Source organism: Bombus flavifrons, chromosome 7 (genome assembly GCF_040668555.2).
Source record: "Bombus flavifrons isolate JBK064 chromosome 7, iyBomFlav1_principal, whole genome shotgun sequence".
Taxonomy (NCBI): Eukaryota; Metazoa; Arthropoda; class Insecta; order Hymenoptera; family Apidae; genus Bombus; species Bombus flavifrons.
In genome coordinates this window covers 11,392,888-11,405,824 of record NC_138448.1, presented here as the reverse complement: position 1 = coordinate 11,405,824, position 12,937 = coordinate 11,392,888, and the positions used below count along the sequence as shown (strand labels likewise).

The 12,937-nt window shown below is 49.6% G+C and overlaps 1 protein-coding gene across 50 annotated transcripts in view; it reads right to left on the bottom strand.

The window, feature by feature from the left end:
* Nucleotides 1-12,937, bottom strand: part of Dscam1 (Down syndrome cell adhesion molecule 1) — a 54,099-nt gene that overhangs the window by 8,491 nt on the left and 32,671 nt on the right. For 24 of the 50 annotated variants that reach the window (XM_069116987.1, XM_069116986.1, XM_069117015.1 and 21 more), the window contains exon 11: nt 9,662-9,979. In XM_069116987.1, the coding sequence (XP_068973088.1) occupies nt 9,662-9,979 (318 nt within the window). Of the gene's footprint in view, nt 1-2,860; nt 3,143-3,639; nt 3,928-4,387; nt 4,679-4,902; nt 5,197-5,492; nt 5,787-6,140; nt 6,432-6,705; nt 6,997-7,415; nt 7,707-8,006; nt 8,295-8,573; nt 8,865-9,065; nt 9,351-9,661; nt 9,980-10,757; nt 11,046-11,387; nt 11,682-11,962; nt 12,257-12,937 lie in introns of all 50 variants that reach the window. The other 26 variants (XM_069117024.1, XM_069117007.1, XM_069117019.1 and 23 more) reach the window with 14 other exon arrangements.

Sequence of the window (12,937 nt, the reverse complement as noted above, 5' to 3'; positions counted from 1 at the left end):
CAAATGTCCTCCCGGCGCATCCACCATATCGGCAGTTAATCCGGAAGTCAGTCGCATCGTGATCTTGGGTTTCCATAATTTCTATCGGACATTCCGATACTTTGCAACCGATAGTCGACAACTGTTTCGAATCTCGAATCACGTGTGTTTCTTTTTATCGATTTAATAAAAATAAAACCAAAGATCACGACAGTCAGTTTCGTGGCATGCTGAACGAAACGCGACTCGCCCCCGCAACTGCGACAACATTGCAAAAGTTCGACATGCGGGAATTCAAAATGATTATGCGGGTGACTACAGCACGAACAGAAAGATAGGTGAAACAGGCAGATAGAAAAGAATATGGTTGCGGCTCTGAAGGAGCTCACAGCGCTCGTGCAAGGAACACTACGTATAATTACTGTGACTATGATACTCGAGCACGGTTCATCATGCTGCACCGCTTGAAAAATAATCTACGTGTTATAGTCTAAGGAAAACTCGCATGCGTATAAAAAGATATATTAGCTACCACTACGAATGCATGTAAAAAATGAACGAGGCGAGACGTGTGGTGAGAGGCAGGGCGGAGGTGAAAAGGTGGAAAAGGTACTTTTCCATAGGTTGACGAGGCACAGGTTGAAAGGGTGATTTTCATGGGTGATTGGATGGTCGGTCGGTCATCTTGGAACAAGGACACGTTGTAGCGCGACGGGGGTACGGTGAGGTATAATAAATCGACACTCGAATGTGATCACGAAAAATACACAGCTCGATCGCTGGGACCTAGATGATCGCTGAAAGATCGCGACGATCCACCGATTATCATTCGGTATTGATAAATGAGAATGATTAAATGAAGTATGTAACGCGATTAGAGTCGCGTATGAGAACGAATATTGATGTGTATCCTAATCACGTGCCTGGATTTGTAATCGCGCGGCGAGAAAAACAATTCGAAAGCCAACGAAAAGTGTCGTCGAAGAAATTAGCGACGATGAGCATGACAACGAGACAGGGTAATCAAACGAGGCGAGATACTTAGCCACAAATACGATGCGGGTCAAGCTCAACCAATTTGCTGGGGGGAACACGTAAGAATTTGGGCGTAACTTTGCGTTTGCTACTCGGCTGAAAAACATAGGCGGGTCCAGAAACAATGAACAAAAACGTAGAATAAATGGTAGAAGATAATGGTAAAAGTAAAGAAACATTTAGAAAGAGCGAGAGTGTCGTCCCCGGTGACGAAAGCAACACGCTGTGGTGTCAAACTCTTCCGCTGAGAACTGAAATCCAGAAAGCTTTTCGCCAAGGAAACACGACAGCTTCGGCAACGACGAAGATGCATCAATCAAGCCTGCAATCATATACTCTCACGGGCTTCCGACGCGGTTGCTTTTCATTCCGAGTTATTTAATCATCGTTCAATCATTAGTATATCATTCAATGATCCCACATTACTCTGGCCCTAACCATGAACTCGCAATGTCGCCTCGTGCATCGCTTTCCCAGACGGATTGCTGGCGATACACGTGTAACGTCCAGCGTGCTCCGGTGTTACCGGCTCGATCAGCAAGATACTCGTCCGTGGGCCGAGTTTTCCGACGTTGTATCCCATGAATTGTGACAGTGGCTGGTCCTTGTGGGTCCAGGAAATATCGATCGGAGTGTCACCCACCAGCACCATGCACGCCAATTGAGCGGCCTGCCCCGCATAAATCGGTTGATCCCCAAAATCGAACGGATTGATCCGTGGCAAGACTGGAATGATAGTCTCTAGCTAGATCCACGGTACACGCTTCCTGCGGTCCAAAGTTCCGTGCGATGCCGATTCGTTGGACTGGACCGCGGTCCATCTCGTGGTCATATTCATCGTCGACTTTCATCGGTTCGTCGATTATTCCCTATGATCCGCGACAGACTCTCACGACTCTCGTCTTTCATCCGATCTCTCGGTAGTCCTTCTCCCTTTCTGCATCGAAACCTACTTTACCGCGTTTCTGTTACATCGTTACGGAGAACGATCGAGTGGAAACTTTAGCTTCGTGCGCCAGCGAAACTTTTCGTTTCTCTCTCTGTGCGAATGATGGTCGTTAACCGATGATGAATCACGGAGGATGAGAAGAGAAGGATCGAGAATGAGCCAGCCAGAGAAACAAAAGAGAGTAACAGCGAAACGGAAAGAGAAAGTGACACAGCGTGTGTGTTTGTGAGTATGTGTGTATGTATGTGTGTGTGTCTCTGTATGGGTGTGCGTGTAAGTGTTCAGAAGGAGAAAACGAGAAAGAGAACTGGACCTGGGAATGAAGGGGAAACTTTAGCTCGTCCTGAACTATGGACAAATTACCTTTGATCATGGTAGCCCAAGGATAACGAGAGTGGGACTGTGGTGTCCAAAAGCTACACTCGGCTGAGCGACCTACCTAAACGATGATGCTTCGAAACAAACGATGCGGGAAGATAATTATAATGTAAGAAAGAAAGAGAATGGACAGTGGAGCAAATGTAGACTTTCCAAAAAACATATTCAATATATGTACGCTATTACAACAATCAACAGCAGACAGTGGTAGAAACTTTGCTTAGTTCTCTTTCAAATATATAATATATACACGACTACTACTCGAACTACGAATCACGCAAGAGCGGATAATTAATTCAATTAATAAAAAAACATCGTTCCGTTTTTCGGCCCGAATAACAGCGTAACGTAACGTAACACGAAAAAACGTATAGCAACGGCGTTCCAACGGGCTACGCGTCATATACGGCTGGATCACAACATCATGCCGGTTTCCAATTGTTTCGGATATACCACACGTTCGCTCTGATTTCTGCTGAATACCATGAATTACGTGCATGATGTCTCGTTTTTTTGTACCATTCACTTTGAGATGGGCGCTGTGCCTAGCACGACCGGCTGGATTATCGGCGACGCAAGCATACTCCCCGGCGTGCTCTCCCCTGACTGCGGGGATCGTCAGAGCGGACACTCTATCCCCCAACGCGGTGATACCCACTCCGTCGCCTACTTCTAAATGGCGTCCCTCGAACAACCACTTGAGCGAAATCGGCGTGTCCCCCTTTACGACCGCGCAATGGACGATTATCAGATCGCCGGAGTTGGCCTCGTCGAACGAGAACGGCTGCACATGCGGAGCGACTGCCGAGAGATAGAGACAGATTGACTCTAGAGTCAGGCACAGATACAAACGAAGGAACGGGAGAAAATAGACGTTTCATTTTAGCGGGAATTATTTAACCGCGGCGAGAATTCTGCCACGGGTTCCGCGACACAGGGCTTGTTTCAAGTCGATCGCGATTTTTAACGAAACGATTTCGAGCGCGATTATCCTTGGATTTCGAATTGGCCGTAGCTGATGCAAAAACTTGTCTTTGTGTTATTCGTGAGTTCGGAAGAAAAAATAGAAATGAACGTATGTAAAGATAAATTTGATCCCGGAAAAGAAGAAGAAAGCAAAAAAGTAGAAAAAAGTGGACAGGTCTTTTTAACGTTACACAAGCAAGGAAAAATGTACTGCTACTGGAAAAGTGGTCGAAGGAAGCTGGATATTCTTCAGAGGAACAAGACAAGAACATAGGTGTGCGACTTTCGAACAAGATCTATCTTATTGGTATAGATCTTTGATTTTTAAGCACCGTTGACAATCAGATCGGCCGAGAGCTCGTGCCTTCCGGCAAGGTTTTCCGCGATACACGTGTACGTTCCAGCGTGTGTCGCCTGGACGGATCCTATGCTGAGTATGGCACCCCGTCCGCCGAGATCCACGATTGAGATTCCAGAGTGCGGCGAAATCGCATGACCGTTTAAGGTCCAGCGAAGCTTCAAGGGTTGATCGCCCTCGACCACGGCGCACGGTACCGTTACTACTTGACCCGAGTTAAGCGGTTTTTCGCCGAACGTGAACGGCAATAATTTCGGAATGACTGGAAAGAGAAAAAAACTGAAAGGAACAAAAGTCTGCGTTGGCCGCCGCGTCACGGTCAGCCTGTACCAGCAGTGCCACGGTCACGCAACCGTGCACGTAGCTGCCCGATCAAAGAAGAATATTCTCTCTCTTCCTCTTTCTCACTCTCTCGCGATTCGCATTCACATCGCTCGAATTACTGTATTCGCGAATTACGTGTCTCGCTTCCTTGCATCGTCTAATTCACACGGCAGACAGACGATGTTCGACAGAAGAAGAAAATCAACTAAAACAAAACACCAGAAATACGGTAAAACCGAGAAAACGAGAAAAACAAGCGAAACGAAAAATAGAAAAACGCCGAGTAATCGTGATATCGATAGGAGGATGCCAGGAACGGACGGAAAGAGTTTAGTCGGCACTAGGGAAATAGAGACGGGGAATATCAGGGTGTGGAAGTTTCGTCGACAAGCGTGTACCGTTGACGTCCAATTTGGCCGAATGTGAGGTCGATCCAGCCGCATTCGAAGCAACGCAGGTGTATTCTCCGGCATGTCTCGCAGCTACGGACTCGATTGTCAGTTGCTTGACGCGTTTCCCGGAGTTAGACACGATCACGTCCATTCGATCGGATCTGATTTGCTGGTTATCGAAAGTCCAAGTGATCTCCAGAGGAGAGTCGCCTTTGGTCACCACGCACTGTACGGAAACCAAGTCTCCGGCGTTCACGGGCTCGTCGCCAAAGGAGATCGGCGCGATCTGCGGAGAGACTATGAGACGAACAACCACATAGAAACTGGCGATGGAAGAATTTGAAAGCGTGACGATCTCTTGCGAGCCGATATGAGAATATATATCCACGAGAAAAATAAAAACAAAGCGACCGAAGACAATGCGGTCTCACGCGTGTAATAGCAAGGGTTGAGGATCAAACTTTGGGAAAGTTTCGATGGGAGATCGTGCGAGATGCCTTAATGGTATAATTGCGTAGTACCGTTCACCGATAATACTGCCGAACGGCTGACGGATCCCACCAAGTTGCTCGCAACGCAAGTATATTCGCCTGCGTGGTGCGCGGTGACGGACTCGATGATTAGAAGCGAAGTCTTTTTCCCGCTTTTCGTGACGGTTATATCCGGATGGCTAGCGCGTGTAATCGGTTCCCCGTTCAAACTCCACCGTATCTCGATAGGTGGGTCACCTTTCAAGATGCTACATACTGTTGAAATTTGTTCACCCCAATTGGCCGGTTCTTCGTTGACAGAGAATGGCGCGATCTGTGGAGCGACTAGAAACAATATCCGATAGCCATTTCAGTTCTTTTCGATTCACGGATAGTCGTCTCGGTCAGTCTTGTAAGTCCACGTTACACAAATATAGGAAAACCAGGAAAGAAATGGTAAAAAGAAGTTTAAGAAAAGGTAGGGGAAGAGACAGGAAGGGAGTGGCTTTCACGTTAAGTCAGGAGAAAGGAGATAGTCTCAAAGTTTTCACGGACGCGTGCTAGTGAATGGGAATGATAGCAGTTTCGTTCGTATCTATTGCATGACACAGCTCGTGGAACGGTTTCGTGCATTTCTGTACCATTGACGGCCAAGGTAGCCGAATAGCTCGTCGCTCCAGCTGCGTTCGAGGCTGTGCAAGTATATTCCCCAGCATGTCTGCCACTCACGGCTTCGATGGTCATCAGACTGACTCGCTTTCCAGTGCTTTGTATCGTGATATCACCGTGATTCTTGTTAGTGATAGGCTCTCCGTTCAAAGCCCACGCTACTTCGATAGGTAGGTCACCCTTTACAACGGTGCAAACCGCCGAAACTGCTTCTCCCCAATTCGCGGGTTCGTCGCTGATCGTAAATGGCGCGATCTGTGGCGCGACTGAAACGTTTACGCAAGATCGATGAGCATGCGACACCATCCGAGCGTCTCATAATCGTCCGCGTTAACCTAATTAACGACCACAGGAATTGATACGATTCTGTCGGCGAATCGATCGATCGTCCAATCTCCTAGCTGTTTAATCGTTCGTGGCGAGATCGCGAGTTTTAGTGGCGAAACTGCCCCAACGTCCCCCGTGTACACACGACGATACATAGGACGGATCTGAATAAGCTGCTGAATACAGGTAGATGAGTGGAGGAATGAAAAAGGAAGGTCCCAGCTTTCCCGTCGTCTAAACGAAAGAAAGTCTGAACAGACGTGCGCCGGTCTACACATATGCGTGCGTATTACCGTTCACAGCTAACATCGCCGTATGGCTCGAGGCTCCAGCTTTGTTCGACGCGGTGCAAGTGTACTCTCCCGCGTGTCTTGCGGCCACGGCATCGATCGCCAACACGCTCAGCCGCTTGCTCTTCGTGATCGTGTACTGATCGGTTCTCTCGGGATCGATCGACACGCCGTTGAACGCCCAGGATATGTCCATCGGGAAGTCTCCCTTGAGGATCGAGCAGGTCGCCGAGATCGCTTCACCCGAGTTCACCGGCTCGTCGCCAAATGTAAATGGAAAGATCTGCGGTGCAACTGAGAAACGAGCGCCGCAAAGGTGTTAACCGATCGCGAAATTCGACGTGGGAATATGCATCTTTCGTCGAGTCGCCGGTTTCTTCGTTCTCTCGTTCTTACTCGTACGGGAAAACACAGGTAAACACAGGGTTTCAAGGAAACGGATAGAAGGCAGATGATTACCGATAGATACGACAGGTGCAACGATATAGCAATTGTTTCGATATCTTATAGGCGAGGCTTATGTGCAAAACGAGTTTTGACGTGCAAGCGTGCTTCTTTAGATAGGTACCGTTCACGGCCAGAGTCGTCGAGTGGCTGACGTTTCCAGCTCTGTTCGTCGCGACGCACGTATACTCGCCCGCGTGTCTCGCTGCCACGGACTCGATGCTCAGTGCGCTCATATGTTTATTGATCCTCGTGATAGTAATGTCCGGATCGTTGAAACCTATCACCCTATCGTTAAACTTCCAAACGATCTCTACCGGAAAGTCGCCTTTCATAATCGAACAGGTAGCCGAGACCATGTCGCCCGAGTTAGCTGGTCCGTCACTGATCGAGAATGGCCCTATATGCGGCGTAACTACAAGGACATGGAAACTTTGTTTAGCATTCATGGACCACGGCATGCTGATTAATGGCTATCGATTCAACCAGCTGCGTCACGATCCCGTGAATGTTTGCTAGAGGCTTAGAGACGCTTCACCTCGCGAGAACGGTTATACGGCCGAGCCATCGCGTCGAGGCGAAACAGATCGATAATTCCTGTTGCGGTCTCGTTGGAACACCGATGAAGAATTCATTCGATAAACGAAAGCAACGCGCGCGTGATATCAACGGTACGTGTGATAGACGATGCGACGAATCTCCTCTTCTCTTCGACAGGTTGGATCGAGGAGAACGTGTAAGGGCGATAGAAGGTTGCGTGCATGCATGAAACGAAAAGAAAACAGTGAGACTAGAGAGGAATGGAAGAAGAGAAAATACGGGATGTCGTTGTACCGTTCACAGCGAGAGATGCGGAATAACTCGTTCCACCGGCTGCATTGCTGACAGAACACGTGTATTCTCCCGCGTGTCTGGCTGTCACAGCGTCGATCGTCAATACGCTGACACGCTTGCTGGTATTTACTATCGATATATCGTAATGGTTACGCGAAATCGGCTCGCCGTTCAGGGCCCACTCGATCTGGATCGGGTGATCCCCTTTCAGTACCGTGCACGTTGCGGTGACGGTGTCCCCCCAATTCGCTGGTCCCTCTCCGATCACGAATGGCACGAGTTCCGGTGCAACTGCGGTCAGCATAATATGCCAGAGATGTTTAATTCTTCGTATAAAGCGAGTGACAAATGGAACGACCCTTCCTAAGAATGACGAATTTATCAGCAGGATATCTGATCAATGACAACGATGTAATCCTTTTTTGAAATAAAAAAGAAAAGCAACCAGAGGAATTAGGAAGGGTACGATGACTGAAACAGTCGACGATGGAAACGGAAATCGGATACAGAGGAAAGCTATTTGACCGAGTATCGTACATGCATCGAGAAAATAAAGCAAACTGAATGGGGAGTAAGGAACACGTATTGTACCATTCACGGCCAAAGTCGCGGTGAAACTCGTTCCACCGGCGGCATTGCTGGCCATGCAGGTATATTCCCCGGCGTGACTCGCCGTCACGGCGTCTATCGTCAGCAAACTGACACGCCGGCTGGTCGCGATCGATATATCGGAATAATCGTGGGAGATCGGTTCACCATTGAGAGCCCATTCGATCTGAATCGGAGAATCACCCTTCAACATGGTGCAGGTTGCGGTGACCGTGTCTCCCCAGTTTGCTGGTTTCTCACTGATCACGAACGGAGCTATCTCGGGAGCAACTAAGAGGAATAAAGAATCCTTAATTGTCTAATTGTTTCGTTCTCTATTGTCCTCGAGTACCACGACTCGATTACCAATTTATAACCACGTGTAACAGTACCGGTCGGAGATCTGAATTTTGGATATCATTCGTTAGAGGATCGATACGTTTCGCTCGAGAGAAATTCCAAGCCTCAACCACCGACACCGACTGGGAGGCAGCGAGGAAACAGTGATGACAGTCAAGGAGTGCAGAAGAGGGAAATGTATCGGAGAACATCTCTGTTGAGGAAAAGTACCATTGACAGCCAGGGTAGCCGAATGACTGGTCGCTCCAGCTTTGTTGGACGCCGAACACGTGTACTCTCCCGCGTGTCTCGCGGCCACGGACTCGATGCTGAGGATGCTATTCTTTCGCGTGGTTGCCACAATGTTAATATCCGAACGATCACGGCCGATTGGTTCGCCGTTCAGAGCCCACGTGATCTCGATTGGTAAATCACCCTTGAGGATGGCGCACACCACGGAAATCGAGTCGCCCCAATTCGCCGGCTCCTCGGTGATTACGAACGGAGCTATCTGCGGTGCGACTGTAACCGAGTACTTTACCAGTTTCCGTGGTTCGTGAGAAAACGAACGTTGCTGGAATGAGTTCACGCGACCCCTTCGATCGCTCGCCACGATACGAGATAGCGGAAGCGGTACGTGGGATTGCGATGAACGAGAGGATTAAAAGGGAATGAAGATCAAGGTTTCTCTATATCTGTTTCGGGTGTGTCTACTGTAGGTACCATTCACTGTCAATTCCGCCGAATAGCTGGTGGCACCGGCTGCGTTCGAGGCAACGCAGGTATACATTCCCGCGTGACTCGGACTGGCTGAATCTATGGACAGCAGGCTGTTCCTTTTCGTGGTAGTGACGGATATCCGATGACTCTCGTCGATGGGCATACCGTTCAACGCCCAGCTGATCTCGAGCGGGGAATCCCCGTTGACTACGGTGCAGACAGCCGATACGGAATCGCCCCAATTCACAGCCTTGTCGGCCATTTCGAACGGGGCAATGCGTGGCGGTACTGTCGACGTGATAACAACGCTAGATGGATAGATCGAACGTATCGATGTACACGTATCGTTCGATGGAAAAAAAAATACGCGACCGTCGTTAATATGGATGTACGACGAGATAATTATCGAACTCCTTAAAGAACGTTTCACGACACGAGGAAAGAACCGTAAGATGTTGACACGAAGAATTTGTCTCTCGACGTTCACCTCCATCCTCAGTGGCACCTACGAGATCGATGACGCATACCCCCGGTGTAGTACACGGCCGACCAATCACCCAATCGGTTCACCCAATCGTCCTAAATTCATCAAAGCGTACCGTTCACTGACAGAACCGACGTATGCGTAGCGGATCCGGCTGCGTTGATCGCGGTGCACGAGTAGTCGCCCGCATGTCTTGCGGCTACCGAGTCTATCGTCAGGGTGCTGATCCGTTTACTACTTCTGGTCACAACGATGTCAGGAATGTCGTAACTGTGGTCACCGGACACGCGTCCGACATCGATAGACCTACCGTTCAGTGACCACACGATCTTCACCGGCAAATCGCCTTTGATCACGGCGCACTGAACGGTGGCCATATCTCCCGCGTTGGCAGCCTCGTCACCGAACGTGAACGGCGCTAACTGCGGTCCTACTGCAAGTTACAAACAACCTTTGAATCACGCGTAGGAGCTTCCGGAGCAGGACACAGGTTCGGAGTTTTTACATTCCGGTTGGTCGAAGCGCGAAAGCAATCGCGTACCACGAACGACGCGTTGGAGCTGTCGTTTCGATCGAGGATGACGGTGCGTAGACTAGAACGGCTACGAGGTGTTCGAGGAGATTTAAGGGAGGTGGATAGAAAACGGTAGACAGAACTGTAAAAAAGCAATACGAAAACAAGTGAAAGAAACATGGACCATCGTCTCGCTGTATCTGCGGGATGGGCCGTGTCCTTACCTGCCGTCGTCTCTGACGATAATCTTACCTTGCCTTCGTACGCGAGGATCGAGACATTCGTTCGCACATCGTTCGATCATCGGCACGACGACGGCAGTGATCTTCTGATAAACATTATTACACTATGAAGATTACTGCGGAAAACAAGAAGTTACGAGAGAAGATACTGAGAGTGTACAAAGCTATTGAAAAACGCGCCGACCGATTATTCGAGGCAAACGTTGCAGTAAAAATATAATTAAAACGGGAGAAGAAATTAGCGGCAAAGTTCGTAGAACGATCAACGTTTTAAACGTAAAAGTTCGTCCGGCGAAAGTGGAGCGTACTTTAAAAAAGAACGACCCACATTGGTCGAAACTTTTCTCGCTATATATCCGCGGTACCGATCGATCTCCCCTTGAATGGTCGGCGCGCCCTTTAATAGGCCGTTTATAGTCGCAAAGTTAGTAAATTCGTATAGTCGAGGGGGATACCGTTGACCGAGAGCACGGCGGTGTGACTGTCGGATCCGGCGGCATTAGACGCGATGCACTTGTATCTTCCAGCATGCCTCGCCGCCACACTGTCGATGCTCAAGAAGCTGACCCTCTTATTAATTATGATATTAATGTCCGGTCTGCTCGAGTCTATCGGGCTGTCGTCGAACGTCCACGTCAAATTCACCGGGAAGTCGCCTTTGACGATCGTGCAAGAGACCGACAGCATCTCGCCGGAGTTGAGCGGATCGTCGCCGAAAGAGAACTGGAGGATCTGTGGCGCGACTGCGTGAGCGACACGGCAGCATGGACGAAAGGTAGAGGCGTGAGAAACAAACAGAGTCAGAATGGGTTCGAAGAGGGACGCGTTCTCTAGATGCCGCCTACGAGACGAACATTGCATCCCCCTAACGGGAAGCTCCGCTCGCAGCCGCGTATTTACAGATCCGAGCGTCGATCGTACGAAAGGATGTGAGAAAGGACGGTTAACGGTTATAAGCGGGAACGATCGAGAAGGATAGACGGAAGGAGAAGAACGAATGCCTTAATAGGAAGAAAAGAAGACGATGACAACGAAGGAACGCAAAGATGTGTTCGGTTACGTGCGAAGGGGTCGTACACATGTACCGTTTACAGTTAGCTGAGACGAGTGTGTGGTAGCGCCAGCGCGATTCGACGCGGAACAAGTATATTCTCCAGCGTGCCTTGCCGCGACCGACTCGATAGTTAGGACGCTGTTTTTCTTGTTCGTACTCCCTATGACGACGTCGGATCCGTGGTGGCTGTCGATCGGAGTTCCGTTAAACGCCCAAGATATCTCGAGAGGCTGATCGCCCTTCGCCACGGAGCATGTCACGGAGACTAATTCGCCCCAGCTGGCGGGCTCGTCGCCGAATGCAAAGGGTAGTATCAGCGGGGCAACTGGAAAACATGACTAGAAGAGTCGAAGCGAGGAGGAACGAGTGTCGATTCGCGTGCAACGCTTCTACCATCGATCCTAGTTGTTTAAACGACGCGACGCGACGTTAGGGTTGGTATGGCGGTGGAGTTAACGCTGACACGCAATGGGAGAAAGGTTTCTCATGACGGAAACTGGGTGTAAGATGGAAAAATGCGAGGAGTAGTCTGTCACAGTGAAAGCATAGCTCGCAACAATACAGAGAAAGGGGAAAGGGTGGCAAGGGTTGAAGTGGAAATCGTACCGTTCACCGTTAAGGTTGCCGATCGACTGACGGAACCGGCGAGATTCGATGCCGAGCAGGCGTACTCTCCGGCGTGTCTTGCAGAGACGCCGTCAATGATAAGGGTGCTCAGGTGTTTGCTGATTCTCGTGATAGTGATACTAGCATCTTTCGACGTGTCGATCGGCACGCCGTTGAACGCCCACGATATATCCATGGGCATATCGCCCTTCAAGATCGAGCAAGGTACGGACACGGAGTCTCCCGAGTTGGCGACCTCGGCATTGAAAGCGATCGGTAGAAGCTGCGGGCCAACTGAAGTCATCGTACAATTAGAATCGAGTCTCATCGCATGCACACAGTCCTATGGATCTGATTGCGGCGCAATGATCGTCGTTCGTATCGTGAAACAACGATAGCGTTCTAGGTCTCTCGAAAGCGAACGTTTCAGTCAGAGGAGATCGTTGGAATTCTCAATGCAGGAGATCACAGGCCAGGATACAAAGAGGGACTTCGCTACGGTGCGTTTTGCCAGGATTGTGCAGAAAACGAACGAAACGAAAGAAGAAGAAAAAATAAACACGAGAAAGTGTATCATATTTCTCTAGGAACGGATGATAGTCCCGAACCATTGACGGTGAGTGTGGTCGAATGGGACACAGTTCCAGCCGCGTTTTCAGCGGTGCAAACGTACTCCCCCGCGTGTCTCGCGGTGATGACTGAGATCATGAGCATGCTAACGCGATCCGCGACCTTCTTCGCAAGTACGCCGGAGGAACCGCCCATCTCTTCTCCGGGATAGCTCCAACGTATGTTCAAAGGCAGGTCACCGGTCGGTACGATACACTGCAGGTTTGCGAATTCTCCAGCGTTCATGGGTAGCTTCGTGAACGAGAACTGCTGTATCGTGGGCGGCACTGAGGGTGGAGGATCGATGTATGGACGTGTAATGACAGGTCGCGAGCGTATGTACGTGATTGTGTACGTGTCGTACGT